The 24,866-nt window shown below is 36.9% G+C and overlaps 1 protein-coding gene across 5 annotated transcripts in view; it reads left to right on the forward strand.

Moving 5' to 3' along the window:
• The window catches only part of VPS13C (vacuolar protein sorting 13 homolog C), a 74,103-nt gene that overhangs the window by 32,209 nt on the left and 17,028 nt on the right, over nt 1-24,866 (forward strand). For all 5 annotated transcript variants that reach the window (XR_014957477.1, XM_021554234.4, XM_021554235.4 and 2 more), the window contains 29 exons: nt 581-640; nt 1,733-1,898; nt 2,853-2,969; nt 3,501-3,604; nt 4,018-4,185; nt 4,636-4,940; nt 5,324-5,468; nt 6,576-6,732; nt 7,594-7,724; nt 8,751-8,920; nt 9,452-9,690; nt 9,906-10,135; nt 10,860-10,952; nt 11,435-11,800; nt 12,941-13,030; nt 13,443-13,598; nt 14,617-14,881; nt 15,713-15,870; nt 16,300-16,421; nt 16,666-16,960; nt 18,301-18,690; nt 19,405-19,509; nt 20,035-20,199; nt 20,551-20,679; nt 21,260-21,393; nt 21,640-21,766; nt 22,655-22,890; nt 23,219-23,369; nt 24,448-24,588. Coding sequence is in view for 4 of the 5 variants with exons in the window: in XM_021554234.4 (XP_021409909.1) it covers nt 581-640; nt 1,733-1,898; nt 2,853-2,969; nt 3,501-3,604; nt 4,018-4,185; nt 4,636-4,940; nt 5,324-5,468; nt 6,576-6,732; nt 7,594-7,724; nt 8,751-8,920; nt 9,452-9,690; nt 9,906-10,135; nt 10,860-10,952; nt 11,435-11,800; nt 12,941-13,030; nt 13,443-13,598; nt 14,617-14,881; nt 15,713-15,870; nt 16,300-16,421; nt 16,666-16,960; nt 18,301-18,690; nt 19,405-19,509; nt 20,035-20,199; nt 20,551-20,679; nt 21,260-21,393; nt 21,640-21,766; nt 22,655-22,890; nt 23,219-23,369; nt 24,448-24,588 (5,115 nt within the window). In the remaining variant the exon portion in view is untranslated. The remainder of the gene's footprint in view (nt 1-580; nt 641-1,732; nt 1,899-2,852; nt 2,970-3,500; nt 3,605-4,017; nt 4,186-4,635; nt 4,941-5,323; nt 5,469-6,575; nt 6,733-7,593; nt 7,725-8,750; nt 8,921-9,451; nt 9,691-9,905; nt 10,136-10,859; nt 10,953-11,434; nt 11,801-12,940; nt 13,031-13,442; nt 13,599-14,616; nt 14,882-15,712; nt 15,871-16,299; nt 16,422-16,665; nt 16,961-18,300; nt 18,691-19,404; nt 19,510-20,034; nt 20,200-20,550; nt 20,680-21,259; nt 21,394-21,639; nt 21,767-22,654; nt 22,891-23,218; nt 23,370-24,447; nt 24,589-24,866) is intronic.

Genomic DNA, 24,866 nt, shown 5'->3' on the forward strand with positions numbered 1-24,866 from the left:
ACAAATGAGTACCTGTGTGAAACTTAACAGGTGTGATGGCCTTTGCCTGTGCAAGTGAAGAGTGATAATCTACAGGTGATAAAACTGGCATTTGAAGAGTGATATGTTGGTAGCTTAAAAAAGCCTTTAAAAATTGCATGAATACTTGGGAATCTCATAGGTTGTAGAACCAGTGGGCTCCTCAATACTCTTATCTGGAATGGCATCATTTACATAGTGAAAAAATAGATGAATTTGTACTGGCAAAGTATTAAACATAAATTGATCCAGTTTAAATAGATTCTAGATGAGACAAAGTTTTGTAACTAGCCAGTTGAATTTTCACAAAATATGTGCTATGAAATGTCTCTGAGCAGAGCACTGTGAGTAAACCATTCTGGTTACCTTGCTTGTGCATTATTTGAAGAACTTGTTTGTTCAGACTTTCACTTTCCTATGTTTTCTTTTGCAATTGGAATAATCCTTGTGTGTGGGCCAAATGAAAATAATTCAGTTAATAAAATTATTCATAATTATTATTAATTATTGGCTAATTCAATAGAGACTGACCATGTCCCTTTTATTTTTTTTTTCCCTTTAGGCTGATCCTGATGGACCAGACTTTGTCACTACTTACCAAAGCACCAAGCAAAACATCAATGTAAGTACTGGATGTACTTAGTTTTGTTTTTTTAAGTTTTTCAAATAATGACAGCTGTGTTAGTTTCTCTTTTTTTTCTTCTCATTGAAGAGGAAAAAAAAAGGGAACAAAACCAACCCCAAGACCAAAGGCTCACTCTCATTATTAAGACCTACTTCTTTATACTTAACTACTTCAAAGACAAATCCAGATAGAAAAAAAAAAGGAATTTTTTTTTACTGAAGTATTTATTGTAATAATTTTTTAAAATTAAAAACTATACATTTTTTACTAGTTAGAAAAATCACCTTATGAATTTTAGTTTAGGCCTTTAGCATGTGCTTTGTTTCTGTACTGATACACTTGGTAGAGAGATAAACCACAGCCTTGTGTTTCTGAGCTTGTAACAGTAACAGTGAAATTGAGATGTGAGCTGGAATGTCCAAACAGCATTCTCAGGGGTCTTGAGTGCAATTAGTCCTTTTACTTCTCCTGAAAGCAGTTATTAATGAGTAATTTTCCATGGCTTCAGTGACTTGTGAAGTAAGCATGTCATTCTGCTTTTAAAATGTTTCCTTTAAAACAGTAGTGTTGGGTCAAGCTGCTTCTTGAGGGCCTGATGTGAAATAAGTGGCTGGTGCTGGGTTTCACTAAGTAATACTGCCAGGAGTAGTAGCTGCTCATGTACTCCCTGTTCTGATTGCAAATTTTGAATTTTGGTGGTGTTTTGTTTTGGTTTTTTTTTTTTTTTTTTTTTTTTTTTTTTGCTGTTGTTGTACCATATCTCCTAAAATAACTTCACATATGTTTCTGAAGTTCTCAAAGTGCTGAATGAAATGCAGCAGAACTAAAGAGAGTGTCCTGAAGAGGCATGACCACATGAGACATCAATTTTTAGATTGGCCTTCAGTTTCTCTGTAGCTGTCCCTTCCCTTGCTCCCTCATCTTTTCTGGAGCTTGTGAAGTTGAAGGGGATGGAGATGGAAAAGTCAAATACTTGTGAAATTGAGAAAGAGGCTTTTTTCCTTGATGCTATGACAGCAACTCTGAGCTCTTAGAGTATAAACTGCTACTCAATTACAATATGACTTTTTCTCCTTGCCTTGGTTTTAGGTCATCTTTTCATGTTTGGATATAGTACTTCACACAGAGGCTTTGCTTTCCATCATGAGTTTCCTCACCTTCAGTGTTCCATCAGGTGGTCTTCCCAGTACTGATAAATCATCTGACCACAAGCCTCAAATGAAAGAACAGGAAAAAGGAAGTACTCTTAGACCAGGTAGTGTCATATTAGACAGGCTGTACTTTGTTGTTTAATGGAATCTCACCTGCAGTTTCAAAGGATATTATTTCCAGTAACAGCACTGCAGTCTATTTGGTGGAAAACAAAGTCTACACAACTGTAAATGGGGAGAAATAATCTTTCCTGTTGCTTAATCTTACAAATTCTTCTTACTCAATATAACATTTTCCTGGATGGTGGTCTGGTTTTTATAATGAAAGCTGAATAAATGATGTTGCAGTGTGCAGGCTCTCCAAAGGTTAGCATCACAACCATGTAGCTTTGCAGTCTGAAGGCTCTAAAGAGTGCTTACATTGCTGAAAATAAATACTGCTCTGGGGAAGCAAAGACAAGTTCTGAACTGAAGGGGTGGTGTATTTATTTGAAGTATGGATCTTAGTAACCTTGAAATAGTAAGGCTTTTTGCATGGAAGCTCCTGAATATTTTGTCAGGTCCTGTGTTCTTGATTCTTGTGCTTATAGTGTTTGCGAAATTCAAGGTTTTCTGATCTTAATACTATTGGGACTGAGTCCAGTGGCTGTTACATTATGTGTTTGTACAGTGTTGCTGCAGCTGATATGCCTAAATTGGCTTTGCTATTTGACACAGAGAGGAGTATTTCTCATGTGATGAGACAGTGTTTCAAATAATGTAGTGTATACTGAATTCAGCAACTAATGCATGAAAATTAGGTATTAATGAGGAGAAAAGGCATCATCTTGATGGCTTTTTGGCTGTGTTGGTTGGTGACAATTTGTGTGCCTGAAGGAAACTGTTAATAAATTACTTTTTTCACATTTTGACTAAGGATTATCATATCTTTTAGGGAATGACTGCAGGTTGCTCTCGAGTAGTTCATATATTTACAAAACTACTATTTTAATATTTATTTTAAACAGTTGGCTTGTAATATTTGAACTCCTTGTGTGTCTCTTGTGTTTTCTCTCCAGTATCTGGTGATGCAGCCCAGGATGATGTCTCTGAATTAAAACTCACTACAAAGCTAAATGCATTCAGTATTACAGTGTGTGATCAGACCTGTAGAATTGCAGACATTAGAATACAAGGTGAAGTGTTTTTTATTTAAATATTAGATGAAGCTGGCTGAAGGCAGAAATAGGCTGTTTCCCTTCATTTACTTCTTAAAGGCCGCTGTGTGCACTGCAGATGTCTCTAACGTGTTTAAATATATGTTGATTGTATGAAATAGTCTGCAAGGAAGAAAATGTTTGACTCAGAAAACAAAGACGATTTCTAAGTGTAGTGAAATTTAAAAAAGTGAAGGCACCATGTTTTAGATAACACAGACTGTTTTTTTTTTTCAATAGCTAGATCCTAGATAGTGTTGGGGAATTGTATTCTACTCTTAGAATCAAGTTATGTTGGCATTTGTCATGTGCAGTAAGGCCCTGACTTCTCTCTCAGGCTTAGCATTCATTGTTACATAGCAGAAGGCTGGATTCTAAGCTGTTATTATTCTTTATATTCAGTAGTAAATAATGTTGGGGGTTGGTTTGTTTGCTTGTTTTTTAGCAGAAGTGTTTACTTAGAAATTTACTGAAGTGCATTTATTTCCTTCATTCTTTTATTTCATTCAGGAATGGATGCATCTGTGGCTATGAAGCCTAAAAAGATTAAAGTGTTCTCCAGACTTGAGGACATTGTAATTACAAATGTTGATCCAAAAACAATCCATAAAAAGGTAATGTGTTGAGCAGATTGTAAACAGCTGAAGAGACCCAGTTTTTCAAGTTATTTATTGACAGCACTCTAATTTAATTTGCTGTGTAATAGAATGCCATGTACGATGTAATACAAGCAAAATTTATTGGTTAATTTCCTTCCTCTCAGAGAAGCAGAACATTCTTCCATTTAATGTTTAGTTCTTTTTAATTCCATTTGCACTGATATATTTAATTTTGAGTAGCTGGGGTTAAATATAAAATGGGCTATAGATAAGCAAGTGAGAAGAGGCACCTAAAAAATAGGTGATTTCTGTTTTGTGCCTACTGTGTGTCCAAGTACTGCTCATAAGTTGCTGTTGATCTTTTTGGGGAAATATTTTTTGTTTCAGAAATACCTGGTAGTATTAACCATGTGGATTTGATCTTCTAGGCTGTCTCCATAATGGGAGATGAAGTGTTTAGATTTCACATGTCACTTTATCCAGATGCCACTGCAGGGGAAGCCTATGCTGATATGTCAAGGGTGGATGGTAAAATGTCTCTGAAAGTGGGCTGCATCCAAATAATTTACCTACATAAGTTCTTTATGTCGCTCTTGGTAAGACATTATTTTAAGTTCTTTTCTCAACAATAAAAGTTCTTTTTAATCAGATAAAATGCAATCAGCTCTTTTTGACCTGTACCTGGTGGTGAGCTAATATGCAAGCACATAGGAGTATTTTGCTGAAGAGTTACGACTAAAGTTGCACTGCTTTAGAGAAGATTGCCAAAGAGAATGATGACAGAAGAAGTAATAAATGGAGCTGATAGCTTTAACAATATCTTAAAAATTACACAGTTAAATAATGTGTAAGCTTATTCATGATTTTAACTCTTTGGAGTCTTTCTCTTTTGAAATGAGTTGAATTAGTGGTTGAATTAGGTATTTCATATTTATACCAAAGGTGTTAATTTCTCTTAAATTTGCATTTTGCCTGGAACTTGCCTTCTTCTGAGCAGCTTATTGGCGTTCATAGAACTTTTTCCTTTTTTCCCTACCTATGAACAGAACTTCCTAAACAATTTCCAAGCAGCACAGGAAGCCCTGACTGCAGTCACTGTGCAAGCAGCAGAAATGGCTGCTTCCAGCATGAAGGACTTTGCTAAAAAGAGCTTCCGCCTCCTAATGGATGTCAACTTGAAAGCCCCAGTCATAGTTGTCCCTGAATCTTCAGCTTCCCCTAATGCTTTGGTAGCTGATCTTGGCTTAATCAGAGTTCAGAATGAATTCAAGCTGGTGTCTTCAGATGAATCTCCTCTTCCTCCAGTCATTGACAACATGGATGTTCAGCTGACTCACTTGAAGTTATCAAGGTAAACATGAAGCTTTTTCCCTGAGTTCAAGTGTCTTCGTAAAGGAAAAGTGTCCATGTTCTGTATGCAGCATTTTTCTCTTATCTGAACATGGTAGGCAATGAGAATGTAATAAAACCAAGTATAAAACCATGCCAAGCTAAGTTTAGGAGTGCTTTTAGATAGAAACACAGGTCTACAATCTCTAAACTTTATTGGAAAGAAAGGACTGATAGCACAGTAACTTGAATTCATCTGGAGTGCATACATGAGTATAAGTGCATATGAGCTTATTCTTTAATTAATTATGCCTGTAATTTTGCTAGATTAATATGATATTATTCGGTTTGCTGCAACTAGTCAACACTTTTCCTCTGTTACTTCCATTGTCTTTTTTTTTTTAGGTGCATTATATCCACAGATTCACAACCAGATTCTGAAATTCTGCGTCCTGTGAGTTTGACTTTACTGGTCCAGAGAAATTTAGCAGCAACATGGTATCATAAAAACCCAACAATTTGTGTCAAAGGAGACCTAAAACCAATGCAGGTAATATCATGAGTAATTAAAACTATATTAAAAGTTACACAGATCCTCAGAATAGTCCTCAGCTTAGTTAAGGAGCTTATAAACTCATTTCAGTTTGTGTCCTTTACAGTATGTTGAAAGACTTCCAGCTGGATCATCCAGTTTATAGATTTGTTAGAATTTTGATGCTGTATAATAAATAGTTCTGGTGTAACTGCAAGCAAATGGAATAAAACCTAGTTTTATTTTTCGGGAGGTCTGTTGGAGCGATCCATGGACTCAACAGGCAGTAAAATCATTGAGGTTATTTGTTGAGTTACCATTTAAAAACAAAATTTGACAATTCAAATAGTTTAATCTGTAACATTCAGGTTATTTGAATGCTTAGTAGACGTATTAAGAATGAAAAGGTTATCTCTGATACACAACAATTTAAAATTGTCTTTCAGAGGGAGGGCTCTATTTTTCTTTTTCTGCATTAACCATATGGATTTTAATGGGTAAAACCAAACTGGGGCACTTTTTCCTTGTTTCTGAGCCCTTTTCCTTGTTCATTCCTGTATCTGTGCTGTGGCCAAATGTCACACTGCTGAAGCACAGAGAAATAAGATTTAAAGGAGTACCACCAAAATTAATCAAATACTGGGAAAATATTCTTACGCTGTATACTATGGGCTAAGTAATTGCATCCTGTCACTTTGTTCTGCTTACTTTTTTGTGACTCTGTAATGTTATGACTGGATACTTATTCATTAAATGTTTGAAGGCCTACTGAATGGTAGTTGCTTTAGTGTATACAATGCAAATCTTGACTTTAATGTTTTCTGGTCATGTTTTTGGATTACGGAATTGTTGAGAAGTGCTTATGTTTATCAATTACCCATATTTTTAATAGGTAAAGATCCATCTGGAAAGTGTTATTCATATGGATTGTCATTTCTTGTTGTAACTGTTGTTTATAACAAGTAAAAAATTATATAGGAGAAATGGGGAAATAATTTATATTATTTTGGAGAGGATAATTGTGACTTTTCAGTTTGTTTCTGCTGGAAGCAGCTCAGTGCTTGCATACTGTGCTGGAAGAAATGTGGTAGCCAAAAATGAACTTGTGGCTTTATCCCATTACAGATTGCACTCAGTGAAGATGACCTAACTGTTATAATGAAAATTTTACTTGAAAACCTTGGAGGGGCTTCTTCCCAGCCAAATACTGTGCAAGGGAATATTGAGGATATGCAGATAGCTAAAAAAGGAAAAGCTCCACATGAATCTGGTGGCTCTGAGGGTATGTTCAATTCAAAGGCTGAATATGTGCAGATAGAGGGCTCTTTCCAAGTTCAAATACTACAAATTGTATTAACTGAAACACTACAAATTGTTTTAACTGTTACAAATATATTGTATATATGAAAAGTTATAAATAAGAATGTATGGATTCACATGGAGTGTGAGCTCCTGATGATCAGAAGTTTTGGTGATGTGTTTTTTGTAATTAATTTCTCATACTGTGGTGTTCTTCAGTTTATGTCAACCACTCTTCTAAATGCATGTGGTTAAAAAAGAAAAAAGCCAAATCATGTACCCCAGAATGTTGATGTACAATTATAACAATTGAGGAAGATATTTGTATTCAAATATTGTGTCGGTGTAATCGGTGCATGTCTCTGGGTGAAATATTGTTAACATTTTGCCAGAATCTCTTTTTTCCCCCGAACTTGACATTCTCAGTGTCAAAAAATTGCTGTTTAACCAACAGCTGAATTGCTCTGCTGTGAATAGAAACTGGAAGGAAGAGCAGTGCAGACTCCTTAAGCAGCCTTGGTACTTCGTGTTGTTCTTCATTGAAATGAACAAAGGACATCAGTAAATAATGACAGCTTCTTTTAAGGTTCTAAACTACTCTGTGCTGGATAGTTTTAGTATGCTTTGGATAGAACAAAATTACAAGAATTATTTTGAGTAGTCTTCTGGATTTAGAGCTTTCCCTCTTTTTTGTGATTTTCTCATCTTAATTTAGAAAACCTCAAACACTAAACCAACCAACCAAAAAAAAAAAAAAAAAGGCAACCAACAACAAAAAACCCCAAAACCAAAAGCAAGCCTAGTGGTCAAAAGAAATGTAAAAATATGTTCTTTTCACTGACAGGTGCCTTTGTTGATTCTGGACAAGAAAGTGTTTCTGCAGTTCAGTCTTCTGTGGAATGTTATACATTGATTAAATTTGACTTCAATTTTGAGTCCCTTTCTGTAACTCTCTACAACAGTGACCCAACTCAGGTTTGTGACAAAGCTTTTATCATACAGGTGGGGTGGGCAGCTAAAGTTTCTCACATGAACAGAACTTTGGTCAGAAAAATGAAATTATATATTTCATATGTAATTTTTATATTATATTTATATATTTCAATATATATATTACAAAGCTGCATTGGCTTTGTAATGCTTTCCTAATGGAGCTTTGAGCTTTCTTGGGCAGACAGTGTCCTTAAGAAGAAGAAGGTATGTGCATTTCTGAAAGTCATGTTAAAAAATATTACTAAACCACCAAAACCACCCAGCATTTGATTTGGTCATTCAAACTTTGATTTCAGTTACCCAAAAGAGAAATGAATATTTGAGAAGCAGGAATTGTTAGTTCAGACAGTGCTAGTTCTATGCATGGTGCCTCTAGAGTTATTAAGCAGATCCAAGTTGTATATGGCCCATAATTTCCTCTTGCATATCCCTGAGTGTGAGCAATCATAGGCATCCTCTCTGTGCTGAAAACAGAAGAGAAAGATGTGAAATGTCCTGTTTTTATGACTTAATAAAGTCTGCTTTGTGTAGATGTGAAGGTGCTTGCTTTATACTTCTTTGTGTATCATGGATGTTATTTGTGTATAATTTTTAAGATGTTCATGTGCTATGAGTACCACAGGGAAAAAGAACACTGTTGTGGGATTTTATTTTAATTTAAACTGTCATATAATTCTTATTTCTGAGGTGCTCTTGTAGGTGAGTTACTGTGATGAGAGTGGACGGATCTTTGGTAAGGGATGTAGAGTTCAAATAGATTATCCCTCAGTGATGCATTGTGAGCAACTGCTGGCAGTGTGGTGCAGAAACAACTTCACTGCACTCAGCAGGTTTTTTGTTTTCTCAGTGAATTTCTTGAACTCCTTTGTATGAGTGGAGGACTAATGACAGTAACAGGCTAAGCAGATCCTTCAATTGCTGGATGATGATGCATGTGGCTAGCAGCAAGGGACATGTCTCACTGTTTTGTTCAGTGACAAGTAAACCCTGCACTCTGTCCTTCTGTAGGAATCTCTGCTTTCGGTGCACAGTGACAAACTGCGCCTGGGTGAGCTCCGGCTGCATCTCATGGCGTCGGCAGGGGAGATGTTCTCAGATGGCTCCATGGATATCACTGTTAAACTCAAAGCGTGTACCTTGGATGATCTCAGAGAAGGAATTCACAATGTGACTGCAAGGTAGGTTTGAATGCATCCGAAATGAAAAAACTCCAGCTAAGAGGAAGGCTTTTTCCTTGTTCTATACTTGGCAGTAGTGCTGTCAGCTGTGGCCTGTAATACTCTGTGCTTAAGCAATGAACAATGTAATTTTAATAATGTTCAAGAAATTTCTACTCTTTTATATTGATTTCTCAGGTTATCCAAAATAAAAAGAAATCTTGGGGGCTGGAATGTTACAGTAAACTGTAGAACAGCTGAATAGAGGGCACCCAGCCTCAACGAGAGGGTTGTGTGCAATGAAACTTCAGTGATTGTTATGGGCTATGTGCATGCTTTCAGAAGTGTAGCACACTAGTCTTAAATTGAAATTACTCTTCTAGAAAAGCCTCTACCCTCTTCTTTCTAGAAGAAAGACTGCTTTCTTATGCAGTAATTCTTGTTTATAAATAGCATGGGGAGAAAAGAATGGCAGTACTTATACATCTTTGTTTTCCTAGATCTATGTGTTATATGATGTTTGAGATGTTTCTTATTGAACTTATTTTCCAGAATGATAGACAAGAAAGATGACACAAATGACATTTCTATGATTGATATAAGATATAAGCAGGATAAAAATGGAACTGAAGTTGTTGCTGTCCTTGACAAGTTGTACATATGTGCTAGTATGGAGTTTTTGTTGACAGTAGCACATTTTTTCATTAAGTCAATGCCAGTATCTTCAGCTGAAGGATCTGCACAATTCCAATTAAAGCAAGTTGCTTCTGGGAAATCCAAGGCAGATACAGGTCTGTAAAAACAGTTCCCACACATTTCCATTTCCTTCCTTTGCAGATTTCATTCTGAAAATTACTCATGCAAAAGTTTTCCAGATGCTGTCTTGGCATCAGACTTAAGAAATTAGTTTATTCTTCAGGATGTGTAGATTGGCCACTGACAGTGTAATAGCTTTCCTCTTTCTGGTTTTTATATTCAAGGTGTTTTTTTAAACTTGTTTTCACAGAGGTATCTGTACGGCCAAACATGACTGTAAAAGCTGTGATTATGGATCCAGAAATTGTATTTGTTGCTAATTTGACCAAAGCTGATGCCCCTGCCTTAAAAGTTTCCTTCCAATGTGACTTTTCTCTGACATCAGACAAGCTTGTCCAAAGGATGACTGCTCAAGTGAAGGCCTTCAAAGTGTTGGCCTGTGCTTTTCTCAAAGAAAAACAAGGCAAGAATGTTACTACGGTAAGGAAACCAGTGTTTAGTGCTGAAGAAAACAATTAGAATGTGTGGCAGGCACGTCCCTTAGCTGGCATATCTACAGCACTCAAAACACTCAGTTTTTGTATCATTGATTATTCAGAAGAGGGGCCTGTGCCATTTGAAGGTGAATCTTATATCAGTAGGTGCAGGACTTGGGCACTTTAGACCTCTGTCTAAAACCTGTCCTTTGCATTTCTAAACGACATTAAAAGTTTCTTAGTGAAGGAACTCCATGAAGGGTTTGACTGCCTGTTGATTTCCTTGTTGCAGTAGAGTCCTGAGCAGCCTTTTGTCTGAAACTTCATTGGCACATTCCTGCCAAGGGGGCACTGAGCCACAAAGGTGGCCTGTGTGCTTCATCTCACATGTGCTTATCTTCCCTTATGCATTTAGGTTTTCTAAGGATTATGTTTTCTTTTTACTGTTTTACCACTGTCTGTGTGTTGGGCTTTTGTTGTGTCTGGTTTTTAAGCATTATTGTCAGAAGCTTTTATTTCACTGGCTTTTAAACTTCCAGTGCAAAATGGTGATTGTGCAAATTGGGATGTGGGATTGTTGCACTATATGGAATGTTTTTACTCTGAAACATGTTGTTGCTTCATGGGATCACTGTCCCTTTGGCCTATGGAATGAAAAAAAGTACAAAACCTTAGGAAAAGGTCAGATTCAAGGAGTCACTTTAATAGTCAAATTGTTTTTCGCTCAGGTGTTACGGCCATGCTCCTTGGTCATGGAAAATATGGTGCACACTTCAGGGTTACACACTGTGGCAGTAACAATGGAGGAGCTAACTATTAAGGTAAGATTATTAAAATTGCCTTTGGAAGAACAGCTACATTTCTCAAGCTGTAGCTTGGTTTTTGTTGTTTAAAAATGATTCCTACATTTTTTAACATTTTATTTCATTTGCATATTATTTACATTTTTTATTTCCCTGTTGGTTTAATTCTAGAAATACACATTTTAGAATTGTTCTGTGTTGGAAAAAATACTTTTGTGTTGGTCATTTTGACAGTCCCTTGACTAAAAAGGAATAAGTAAAATACTTCAGATTCTAGGATTCCTCCTGCCACTTCCCTCCATAGTTACAAAATAACTCTTCCCCCTGCTGCTGCCACCACTGTTTTTGGGAAATTTTTCAGGAAAGAAAAACAAGAGGAGGTCCTTGAATAGATTTTCTTTGCAAATTTAAGTTGTATCCCTTAAAAGACTTTTCATGTTTGGTATTTCCATTTGTCATAGATTTTGTATTTTAATTGAAGACCTTTTTCTTTTCTTGAGATATCGCCAATAATTTTGAATACTGTTGTGACCATTATGGCTGCCCTAAAACCCAAAACCTCAGAAGAGGATTCTAGAGGAGCAACTGAAGTTTCTGAGAATCTGTGGCAAGTGAAGCCTGTAGACGAGTGCAATGCTTGGTTTCTTGGTGTTGATATAGCCACAGAAGCAACAGAAGCTTTTAAGGACCGTGAACAAATTCTGAAGCAAGAGAAATTTGATATTGTAGTGAAATCAGTTCAGATGACCTTGGAATGTGGTCTGGGCCATCGAACTGTCCCTTTATTGTTAGTGGAATCTACATTTTCAGGTGTTCTTAAAAACTGGTCCTCACTGATGGAGGTCACTGCTGATATGTCACTGGAGGTATGTGGGGTCAAACTGTTAGCAGTTTAAAACACTTTTGTAGAGTTCCTGAGTTCAAGTAACTTTTTAATATACTTTTTATGTGCTGAATTAATAATAGGTTTAAATTGAAACGCTCTCAGGAGTTCTTTGGTAAGACAAGTAAGCATAACATACTCTGTACAGAAAGTTGGAAGCCAATAGATTTTAATGGCAGTTGTAATGTGAAATAATCTAGTCCTGTATTATTTTTGCATATTCAAGTTCTGCTGTATGAGCAATGAGCTTGGCTTACTTGAATAGTCATATTTAACTCTTATTGCCCCTCCCTTTTGTTTTGTCTCTCTAGCATTGTGTTTCTTGGTAAGTTAGAACTTACACTCTTGGCAAAATGAGATACTATTCCAAGATGGTAAAAGTCTCTCACGGAGACAACATGTTAAAATACCACACAACCACATGTGCAGCTGCTCTATGCAATGCATTTACTACCCTTGTCATTTTACCAAATTATCTCATTTTTCATTCTGTTCTTGGATATAGAAGTAGCTTTCTTCCATTGCCATATGTGCATTTCATGGTGGAGTTTAGATGCTTAATTGTGTACCTCTGGGGGAAGTCACTGTGGTTCCACAAGGGACGAGCAAAACAGCTGAAAGGGAGCATCCAGAACTCTTGAGTCCACAGCTTCTATTCAGATTTGTAGTGATTGAAGCAAATTAAAAACTTGGTGTTGGCTATGAATTAGAGGAATTATTCCAGTGGACTGGAGTCAGACTATAGTTGGCTCAAACTAATTGTTATTTCACAGTACTATAAAGTATTTGTGGCACTGAAGTGCCTGGTCTCAAAATCATTCTCTCAAATAAAGTGGGGGAAGATAAGAGATTTGATTGTTATTTGAAAGTGTTAAAAGGATATAGTGTTACCAGGATGCTTGATTGCTCTCAAAGCAATCCAGGAAATGAACTCGTGAAAAATAGTGTAATTTGTGAAAAATATATGATGTATTATACTTCTGTGTATTAGTTTTTAAAACCATTAGAAGTTAATACTAGACCTCCAGAACATGAAATGAAGATTTGTTGCTTTCTTATTAATGTTTTTAGTAATAATTGCTTTCTATTTAGATACCTTATTTAATTTTCTTTATTTCTTTAGGTTCATTATTACAATGAAACCTATGCAGTGTGGGAGCCACTCATTGAACGAGTCGAAGGAGGAAAGAAGCAATGGAATTTAAAGCTGGAGGTATGTAAAGATACTTGACATTATGTGAAATGGTTTGTACAGGTAGCTATTTTAAATTTTCTTTAAAGTTTTATGGGGCATTGACTGTTTGAATGCTGTGGCTTGAAGGAGCTATGCAGTTTTACATGAGGAAAAAAAATTCTTTAGAGAGCTTAAGGTTTTTCTGAATAATGTGAATTACCAGTGCATGGACACAATAAAGCGTGTAACCGTGCAGGTAAGAGAAAGTAACTTGCCTTCTGCGTCGGTATAAAATTTCCATGCTTGTTTAAAGCATCTGAGATTTAAAAAGCAAAGTAGATATTACTTTGCTTGCACAATTATCAAGTGTAAGTCGAGTAGTTTTTCCTGTTGCAATGTAGGAGAAAGTAAACTAGAGGTTTGTAATTGTCTAATGAGAATTTTCTTTTAGATGAAGACTAACCCTGTCCAGGAGAGAAGTCTGCTGCCTGGAGATGATTTCATTGTTATTCCTGAGCCACAAACAGCAATTAACATCTCTTCAATGGACACAATGAATATAACAATATCCAAATGTTGTCTTGCTGTGTTCAGTAACCTAGCCAAGGTAACCCCAACAGGCAGAAGGTGCACGGTTATGTGCTTCCGTGGGAAATTCTCAATTATCTTTGTTTTATGAACTGTGTTGGCTGCCAGTCAATGCCTCTTCTGTAGCCCTGACATGGAGGAGCTGAGGAGTTTTACTCAGACAACTCTTCTAGGGTCAGCAAAAAGGTGGGGTTATCTATTGAAAGAAGTAGCTTCTGTGTTGTTCTGCCTATACAGGACTTGAGGAAGTGTCATACATGCAGGTTAAATGAATATGAAATGCTGTAATAAACACAGCTGTTTCCTGCAATACTCCTTCTGAAATATTAAAACAGAATTTTACTTCCTTTTCATATTTTCTGCTTGATTTAATACTAAGAAAATTGTGCATTTTAGGATTGGCCTTTAAATTGCAGGAGTAGAATGTCCTGTATGTTAAAAATACTTTACACCTCTATTTTTCTTGTGATAGTAGGTGTGCTTATGAATGGTCAAGGCTGCTTTTCCCTCTTTTTTTCCTGGGGTCAGGAAATTTTAGTCACTAAATCAAGCTGTTTTTACAGAATGTGACTTACGTCTATTTATTTTTAATTCTGAATGAACTGCAGTTCTCTAAGTACTTGCTTACACTGTAAGTCTTTATTGGCAGTCTGTTACTGTGGCTTCTGCGTAATCAAACAAAAGTTTGCAAGCACAAGTTGTGATTGAATTTGGAGCTTGTACGTGTTCCATCTCCTTGTGACTTCTATGTCCCAGATCTTGTTTCTCTTACAACGTAAGATTTGGAAAAATTCCCCATGAGGCCCATGAATGCTTACTGTAGCATCAACATTTGTTGCAAATCACAGAATGAATTTAGATTCTCTGGAAGTAACCTGTACTTGCCTGAAATACTACTATACAAAGCATAGGTCTTGCTGTATATAATTCCTCTACTTTTTAAAAAGGTAGTTACTGGGAGCTGTGTTTTAAAGTCCTTATAGTTATGTTGTTGTGGGTATTTGTGTATAATATACTGTATATGTTGTTCTTTACAGGCATTTTCAGAAGCAACTGCATCCACCTTTGGCTATTCCTTTAAAGAGACAGCACCTATCATAGTGAAAAATGCCCTGGGTGTTTCTCTCAAAGTGCTTTCTAGCTCCAATTTTCGGATAGTGGGTTCAGTTGGAAAAGAAAACATTAATGAAATACAAACTGGTCAGAGCATGGAACTGGAATACTCTGTTTTTGAAGCACCTCAGCGAGGAAGGTTGTCTGCATTGCACCGACAGGAAAGCTCTGTCTTCTCTTTAAACTTAGGTATTATGCTAAGGAATGCTGTTTGTTATGACAGGCTGTGCATGGGAAGATGGGAGTTAAATTCAGTGTGGTAGAAATTCAGGTCAAGTGTGTTGTGTTGTAATTACCTTTGAATATTGATGCCAATTAAAAAAACACCACAAAACAGGTACTGGGCTTTTTAAAAAGATGGAAAATTCCTCTGCTCCAGTTTTTCAGAAAGTGAAAAGAGTGATATTTTTTTTCCTACCCCTTGGGAGAACAGGAAGGCATCCTAGTGGATTCATTGATAGACCATCTTAGAGGCCCCTGTGACATAGGCCTGTGTGTTCCCACTCCCACTAAATAGGATTTCCATTTCTCCTATCACTACTTTTATTTGGCCTTCTGTAGTTACCCATCTATTTGAGACTAGTTATGATTCTGTGTTTTTAGCTTTGCCAGGAAATATTCCTAAGAAAACAGATTGCAATAGCCACTAATATGTAATCATCTTGAGTTTTTCCCTTTCCTTCACATCCCATATGAAATTAATTGGTCGTGATACAAGGCTTGTTCTGCGTTCATTAACTCAGCCAAGAAATACCTTTGATGCCTGCTTGCAGTATTTCCCATGCTGTGTATAAATCATAATCTAATGTTGTGGAGTTGAGGAGCATTTGGAGTTGAAAGCATTTGGAAGCTTTCCTTCAGTGGTACTCGGGACTCGAGTACCATTTAAGTGCCTTCTGCCAGGGGATACTTCAGTCCTGGTTGTTGCTGAGTTTTGAGTAGCTTAAGTACTGTTCAAATAGGAAATGGTAATGTGATTTGTGTTGCTGATCAAGACTTTTGTCTGTTTTTATGGATCAGAACTTGAGGGATACAAGGAGGCACTCAGCATTCCCGTGGCCAAGCCAGGCCGCCGCCTGTACAGCATCAGAGATGGTGCCAATTGCCTGGACTCTGTCGTGGTGCAGATCGATGCTGCGGAAGGAAATAAGGTCATTACTGTGCGCTCCCCTCTGCAGGTAAAAACCAACCAATAACAGAAACCAACTCCTGAAAGCACTGCTCTTCTATCTGTCACCTTCCTTTTTGTCCTTAATGCTTTTCTTAGAGATCATACTTTTCCAAAATGTTACTTAAAGGCCAGTTACAAAGTATTTTGCTCTGTTGCATGAGTTTTCCATTGGTTTTCCCTTTTCTGTTTGGCTTTCTAATATCCTCAGCATTGGGGATGCCTTTTATGCTACATGACATTTTAAGCGTGTTTTTCAATACTTGGGACTTGAATAGAGTTGTCTCATATACTTGTGTATTAAGACAGCTCAAGTCTGTCTTCTAGTGAAATTGGGTTAAATTTACTAATGTTGGTTTTCCTTGTTGTTACTGATACCTTTTCCTTTAGAAATTTGTACCATGGAAATGTAATGAAAAATTACTCATTCTGATTCTAGATCAAGAACCATTTCTCAATTCCTTTTGTGATCTACCAGCTGGCTAAAGGCTCCAAGTTGCTGAAGCCAATTGGCATATCCAAACCAGAAGAAGAGTTTCATGTTCCTTTACATTCATACAGGTACATTTTCTCTGCTCTGTAGGGTCAGTCTCTGTGACACTGATGCACAAATACAGCATTAGTTTTGAAACCTTAATTTGCATGTGAAAGTCTTCCTGACTGGTCCAAAACTCTAAAGTGCTGTCTTTGTTAGGTAATTAGTGTGCTGCAAAACCACTTCAGAATATTAGCCATGACTTGAAAATGGATGAAGTTAGATGTGAGTGAAAAGCCATTGTGTACAATCCCTGCTGTTTTCTTACAGGTGCCATCTGTATGTCCAACCAGCAGGAATATATGAGGGTCAGTACAAGGAGTCTACAACTTACATTGCCTGGAGGGAAGAGCTACACAGGAGCAATGAAGTCAAGTGCTTGTTACAGTGCCCAGCCACTGAGACCAGTTTCTTGCCTCTAATAATCAGCTCAACAGCAGTACCTGATGAACTAAATTTTATTTCAAGTTGTGCAGAGGAGTTGGATCCTGCCTACATTATCCACCTTTGCCCTACACTGACTGTGAGGAATCTTCTACCATACTCCTTGAGATTTTTACTTGAGGTAAGTTACTTTATGGTTTTATTTGTAAATCCTTTACTTGGTTTTGAGTAAGAATGCATCTACTTAGAAGTGAAAGTAAATGTAGTGTGGAAGATGCTGAATGTTGGGTTTTGTATTTTTTCTTATAAATTAATGAGGCTGATAATTCATTATGGATGTTTTGGGGTTGTTTTAAATTTGTGTGTACCTGACCAATTCTGGCTTGCTTCTTTAACAGGAATCTGGTACTAGTACTTTTTCTTTTATATTCTTCTGAGAATCTGTTTGTTTTGCAAGTTGTTTTTATCTTGGCAAGAAGAGGTATAAGAGAAAGCACCTGCAATTTCTAGACTTTTTCTTTCCTATATATAAAATGCAAATTCTCTCAATTCTGACAGTGATTCTTTACTGGTGACTATTGTGAGGTCTTGCACAAATCTGAAGAATCCTTGAAGAATGCTACACAGACCATTTTGCTCTTGTCTGTTCAGTATTTTCAGTATTTAGTGTTTCTTCATTAAGGCTGAGTGATTTTAGTAAATGCAACAGGTATGAGCATGTAGAATCACCTTGTTTTTATTGTTTTGTCCTACTTGCATAACTGGCTGTGACATTGATTTATATCTTTCTTTCACTTCTTCCAACATCCCAATGGCACTATTCCCAGTTTTCCTCACCTCCGTTGTACTTCAGTACTTAGAACAACAGAATGTACAACAGAGTACTGTTGCCTTGACTGAGGAGCTAGAAATCAGTAATTTGTATCTATTTCTGAAGTCACTGTACCTGTACAGGAGTTTGTGCTTATGTGCTAATCAAGCCTGGCTACTATCCCATACAATTAAATATAGTGTTTATCAGTAAAAATGTTTTATCAGTAAAAATTAAGAAAGCTATTGTTGTTGGATGCTACTGCCTGAGCCAAGTTATGCTACCAAATAGTATGGCAGAACTGGCAAGTTTGTGCTTTGGGGGTTCTTTAGTGTGAAAAATCCTGGCTGTGTATCTGCAGCATAGTCTATTGCAGTGTTATACCCAGTATTGTAAGAATATGAATAATAAATCATTGCCAAAATCCTTTGGAAATAATGGAGGAGAGAGGGAGGCAGTGGAAATAGGGAATATGTTAGAACTAGTTTGCCCCCTCAGACATCGAGAATTAAGGAGCCTGTACTGCTCTGCAAGTAAAGTGCTGTTGATCTCAAATTATTCACAGGATCAATCTCAAGTGATTGGAGATTAGGACATGGGTTACTGAGGTATCTGAAATCTACATCCTATAAGAGAATAAAATGCTGGTTCTTGAACACTTAAATTTTATGAGTTGAAAACTTGGTTTGCCTTGTCGTATTTTGCTACAGGGAACTGCAGAAGACCGTGAATTAACTGAAGGGAGTACTGCAGATGTTTTTCATTCAAGAATCAGTGGAGAAATAATGGAGCTTGCATTGTTAAAATATCAAGGCAAAGACTGGCATGGCCATCTTAAAATTTGTGATGGGATGTCTGAATTTTTCCCTGTGTGTTTCACATGTCATTGTGCCTCAGAGATGACAGTGGACATTTACATCCATTCGAGGCGGATTGGGAGCCACATGGTCCTGTCTGTGTTCAGCCCCTACTGGATTATCAACAAGACTTCCCGAGTTCTCCAGTACCGAGCTGAAGACACTCACGTCAAGCATCCAGCAGACTACAGAGATATTGTTCTGTTTTCATTTAAAAAGAAAAATATTTTTAGTAAGAACAAGGTATGCTTAATTTAGATAGCATGGCCTAATCTTTAGGCCATGCTCTGAGGGAGAAAACACACATGCTTTTTATATAAGGAATATTTTTATGTAGTTTTTAAGTCTGAAGGTTCTAATTTGCCTCCTGCATTCTTTGGTACTTGGACATATAAACTGCACACTGTAAATATTCTGCTTTGTGTTACATGCATTCCTTTTGTTTTGATTTTGGTGTGACGTGATGTTTACATGGTCAAGGGAAGAGTACTGCAGTAGAAGTTTTTTTGGAATACTTTTGGAAAAAAAATTGGATTTTTTTGGGAATTTAGAACTTTTTCAATAATTTTTTTTACCTTACAATAGTTGAAGAAATGGTTGAAAAACTGCTCATTTGATTATTTCCTTCCATCTCTTCAAATATGTGAAGCACACCAAAGTGGTGGGCTTTTTTCCCCATATGTGTGTGCTGTCATGAGCATGAATCAATGAGGACTACTCTGCTTTGATACCTTTTACTGTACATCTTTCCCAGAACTCGGTCACAGATTAATAAATCAGAATATGAATAGTGATACTACATTATTAAGTTGTCCTAATTTATGGAAGGTGTTAAAAGCTCTGAAGTGTTGTCTTTACATTGCTATATGTGATATAATTGCACTCCATAATGCATGAACCCCAGAATGAAAATAAGTTTACTGAATTACTTTGCATGTTGTTGTTCTTTTTGTGTAGATCCAGCTCTGTGTTTCAACTAGCACTTGGTCCAGCAGCTTTTCCCTTGATACTGTAGGAAGCTATGGATGTGTCAGGTGTCCAGCTAATAACATGGACTACCTGGTAAGATCTGTTGCAGTGATTTGTGATTGTTCTTTGTGTGCTTTTGGCTTGACTTTACACAAACATGTAGTAGTTGGCTGTTTGAAAACACGATGAACATGCATAGTGGAGATACTGTTCACAATTGTTTGCAAGTGCTTAGATCTGTACTTCTTGTTCAAGACTGCATTTGCACAACCGAGCAGAGTAAAGGGATATGGGGTGTGCTTTCATGTACTCTTTAACTGTTTTCTGATGATAATGATAATTTTAAATTGTCGTGATTTACTCTAGAGGGATTTCTGGTGGATTTTCCCCACAAAATGCAAAATGCTACTGCTAAGCCTGTCAGTTAACTCTTGTATTAGTTGTGTTGCATAATCTGCTGATTTTAGTGCATGGTTGGTGCTTTTACTTCAGGTGGAAGGAACAGGAGTGTTGTGTGTTAGGCTTTGTAATTACCCTGATGTTGGCTTTTCTGTTTTTTCATCCTGACTTTTCTTAGCTTGTTGTTGATTATTTGCACAAATTCTCTGTGTTCAACAGGTTGGAGTTAGCATCAGAATGAGTAGTTTCAACCTTACCAGGATAGTTACCTTCACTCCGTTCTACACTATAGCAAATAAATCTTCTCTGGAACTTGAAGTTGGAGAAATTGGTCCTAATGGTTCTCTTCCAACTAATAAATGGAATTATATTTCAGCTTCAGAGGTAATGCTTCATGTTTTTTCCTTTTGATATCATTGTAGACAAAAAACTGGTGTTAAGTTGTCACTTAAGGGAAGGGCAGTTCTGTTGTGGAAGCTGTCTCCTCTGGTGGCATGACATGGATATTTCACATCCAGGAGAACTTGAACAGTACAGGTTGCATGTGCTCATACATTAATCAAGTCCTTCAGTTTAGGTAAGTTAGTACATGTGGCTGTGTTCATCAGGAGACACTTGGCTAAGAACTAAGGCATAGTGAAATAGTCTCAGTCACACAAACCTGTTTGTTTTACTGCTGGGTTACCATATTGAACATATATGAAATGTTAAAGTCGTGTATTTCTTGTCTTACAGTGTCTTCCGTTTTGGCCTGAAAACTCATCTGGTGAACTTTGTGTAAGAGTAGTTGGCTATGAAAGCTCATCCAGACCATTCCTGTTTAAAGCCCAGGATAATGGTACTCTGCTGAAACTAGAAGAATTGGTGAGACTGACTTTGTGTAGTGTGTTGTTAATTCTACATTTTATTCCTATGGTAGCTTGACTCAGTGAAATCATCAAGATCAAAACCTTGTGCCTTAAGTTATGGGTACACTGCACTTCCTTCACTTCTGTTGCATTAAAAAAGTTATGAATCAAGTTTGTGGTGGTGTTAATATTTTCATAGCTGTGTAGGCAAGTTGATTTACTTGTGACAAGCTTACAGGAAACTGAACAGCTCTTTGCTATTAAGTTACAATGGTATACTGCATCTCTGACATCTGGGCTTTTTGCAGAGGGTATATTTTGGGTGCCTTCAGTTTGTTTAAATAGTTAACAAATAATACATTCTGGTTTAGGATTTCTTGATAAGCTATTATATGTTGAAGACACACAGTTCATGGTTAAATTAATTTGATTCAAATGAAGAATATTACCATTTTGGAATTCACCCTAGCCTAGCATTAGAGAATGTGTTTATAAAGGTACCATGTTCAGTAGTCTTTGGCTATAAAGTTTATCATAGTTCTAACTTGTATTAATGCATAGAGCAAATGTTGGGCTTTGTCTAACTTCCTCTCCAGAATGGGGGCTTGCTGGTAGATGTGAATGTCTCAGAGCATTCTACTGTGATAAGCTTCACGGATTACCATGAGGGAGCTGCCCCAGCTCTGATTGTAAACCACACTCCCTGGGACTCCCTCAGATATAAACAGAGGTATGTGAAAGAAACAATTCACCATTGCTTGTTTAACAGGGAATATCCTGGTTAAGATAAGATGTCACATGTGTATGAAGAGCTGATGTACCTGCAGCTGGACTTGTCTGGGGTGAATAGCTTAGGTCCTTCATGCTTCACTGCTGAAGAGGTGGAGTAGTTATTACTGGGGTTTGCTTGCAGCACTTCCATCAGTGCTTTTAACCAGTGAATGCTATTATTTTCTCCTTTTATTTTAACCTGCAGTGGACTACAAGAGGAAATGGAGTTGAAACCAAGGCAAGTATGCCTCTTTGCCTGGACAGATCCAACCAAACCAAGAAAACTGACTTGGGGCTACTCTCAATGTTTTGGTGAACATGACCTACTTAAGGTAAATGTCATAAGGGAAGGAGCAAATGCTGAACGAAATTAGGACTATTCCAAAATGAAAACTCTCTGGGAGGAAGCTTTTTCAGTAACTTTGTCTCTCTCTCACCCTAAAGGAGACTTAGAGCTACTGTCAAGAAGCAAGGTTTTAGATGTTTTGCTAGTCCAGTGTGTCTGCCTTTAATTAGCTGCCCACTTGCACCTTACACTAAAATGAATTCTTTAGACATGGTTTGGTTTTTCTGTTGAGTAGCACAGAGTTAACAAAATCGAAAAATATTGCTAGCCAGAAGAAAGGACAGGAAAGCAAACTTAAGTATCAGTTGGACTGGAAACTGGTTTAATTTTATGCATCTGAACTCAGACAGAACCAGTTATAGGGTGCTTTACTGTATAAGCACTTCCTTGGGTCAAATTTTTCACATTTAAAAATGGTTTTAGTTTAAAACTAATTTCCTTACCATATAATTATGGTTACATTCATGATTATTTGGGGCTTTTGAGAAAAGGGCTTTAATTATCTCAGTTTTGGCTTGCAAATTAAAAATAAGGAGTATCTGCTTTTGAAGAGCAGAGACCTTATTGGTTTTACTGTTTCATGGTATATGATTTATTGCTTGCTACTACTATTACTAAGATTGAAAGCCTTTTCCTTTGCTCTGAAGCCTTTTCTTTCCTATATTGCTGCAATGTTTAGTTTACAAAAGGGGGAGAAAAATTTCTTTCCAGTATTAGGGTATAAGGTGCAGCCAAGTCAGGACAATGCAGTAAACTGAACAAATAGGAAAAATACTGAGTTCTGGTTTGTGTTTGTCTGTAAACTTGCTTATAAACATGGAGCAACATCAAGGCTTTACTCATGTAATATGCTTTTTTTTCCCCCCTGATACAGGATGACTGTGGCCAGTTCCCTTATAATGCAAATATTCAAATTCACTGGGTGTCTTTCCTGGATGGACGCCAGCGAGTGCTGCTTTTCACAGATGATGTGGCACTGGTTTCTAAAGCACGACAAGCAGAGGAGCTGGAGCAACCTGATCAAGAAATAAACCTGTCAATCCATAGTCTTGGACTTTCTCTAGTTAACAATGAAAATAAAAAAGAAATCTCTTACATAGGCATTACAAGGTACTGCCCATGGAAATGCAAATATTCCTTTGAATAATCAAAATTTGGCAGTGTATTATATTATAAATTTAACAATAGAGTTGAAGGGGATATGTTTCAAGTTAAATCAAGTGAAGCATTTTTAATTAAAATTAAGTTTTGCATTTACTCCTATTGTGGAATTAGAACCAGTAGGATTTAGCTGCCTTTTTTTTTAAACTTAGATTAGAAAAAGACATAATAGGGTTTTTTGAGCCTGAGAAATTAGAAAAATATATTTTATGTGGTTTGCATGCATAAGAAAGGCATAAGTACTCTAAAATTGTTAACTTTGTTGTTTGTCTTGCAGTTCCGATGTTGTTTGGGAACGGAAACCAAGGCAAAAGTGGAAACCATTTAATCAAAAGCAAATAAACCAATTGGAACAAGCATACCAAAAGTATCTCTCCAAGAGTGCTTTTCAAGGTCCTGGTTGGCATAAACTGGACAGCAATACTGAGGTATGTATTGAGCTTTAGTGTTTAAATGCTTGCCGAACAAGTACAACAGTTAAAACAGATTTCTGGTTTGCTAAGTTGGGAGATATGCTGCGTGAAGAGAAACAGAAACAGGAGGCAAGATTTTTATTTACATAGTTACATATTTTATACAGCAGAATGTTTTTGTCTTGTGATGATACTGAGGCAGTACTGAGGTATTATCCAGGGTTATATTATGGAGAAAGAATTTCGAAGGATTTTTCTTTTGTGTTGTAGAAAAGATTGCTTGGTGTCTGTGTTAGTTGTGAACCTATATTTGCAGTATATACCCTAAATTCTTTGCAGAAATTTTGGTTTTAGCTCCTTAATAAGGTGCAGTTCCCATTACTTGATATGATAAAGGAACCTGCAGTGTTCAAGGACTCTGGAAATTAATCCACTTACCTGAGCTTGTTCAGACGTGAATTACACATACCTGTATTCCATAATAAAGAGTGTATTCAAATGGCTAAGCCCAATACAACCATTTTACAGTACCATAGGTCAGACCTGTTTCCTGTATCATCCTTTCATTTGCAATATGAAGCTCTTTGAATACTTGAGTTTTGACCATTGCAGTAGTGCATTTATGATACATGGTATCAAATCTTTTATCTGTAGGTCATTGCATTTCACTCTTAATGAAGGAGAGCTTTATGCTTCTGCTTTTCATAACTTAAAAAATTTCAGGTTCAGTGGAAGACATCAGTTGGGAAAGTAGTCAGCTGCATATAAATATCTTATATTAAATATCTTATATATTACACTGACATTTTTAATTATGCCAGTGTAATATATCACTCATGAAGAAATAGCTACTTAGATGGCACAGTGTTTCCTGCCTGGGACAGCTAAAGCTGCAGTGTAATGTCCTTGTCAGACCAACTGGTGATTTTCACTACTTTCCATGCAGTTAATTAGATGGAGAAACTCAGTAGCCTTGTGTTCTGATAATAAGGAAAACCACAGGGTTGATTTGTTAATCTGTTAACTAGTAATGTCCCATTTTATTGTTTCCCAAATTAAACTGTATCTTGGCTCTGCTTTCTAATATTTGCAGGTGAATTTTAGCAAGTCTCCAATGGAAATGCGTCTCCCAGTCAGATGCAGCATCCGCCGTAACTTCCTGTCAGGAATTCAGGTTGAATTCAAGCAGTCACCTCACCAAAGGAGCTTACGGGCCCAGTTGTACTGGCTGCAGGTACCAGCCTTCCTCTGGTTTTGAAACTAAACAGACACATGAAGGCTTTGATTTAATTCATTTTTTAATTCGTTTATGTGAAGAAGTATCTCCAGATCTTATGCATGTGGTGCTTTGCTCACTACATCAGAGTAGTGGGGGTGCTGTGATGGAAAAGTATTGCAGAATTGTCATCCCAGCATTCTGAAGTGGAATTTCACAAAACTGTGTGCTAATGTAAAGTAGGGTGCTATGATGGAGAGTTTATTTCTAAAGAACTGTGTTTTGGTGTTTTAAAA

The sequence above is a fragment of the Lonchura striata genome, chromosome 10, assembly GCF_050655825.1.
Source record: "Lonchura striata isolate lonStrDom1 chromosome 10, ASM5065582v1, whole genome shotgun sequence".
Taxonomy (NCBI): domain Eukaryota; kingdom Metazoa; phylum Chordata; class Aves; order Passeriformes; family Estrildidae; genus Lonchura; species Lonchura striata.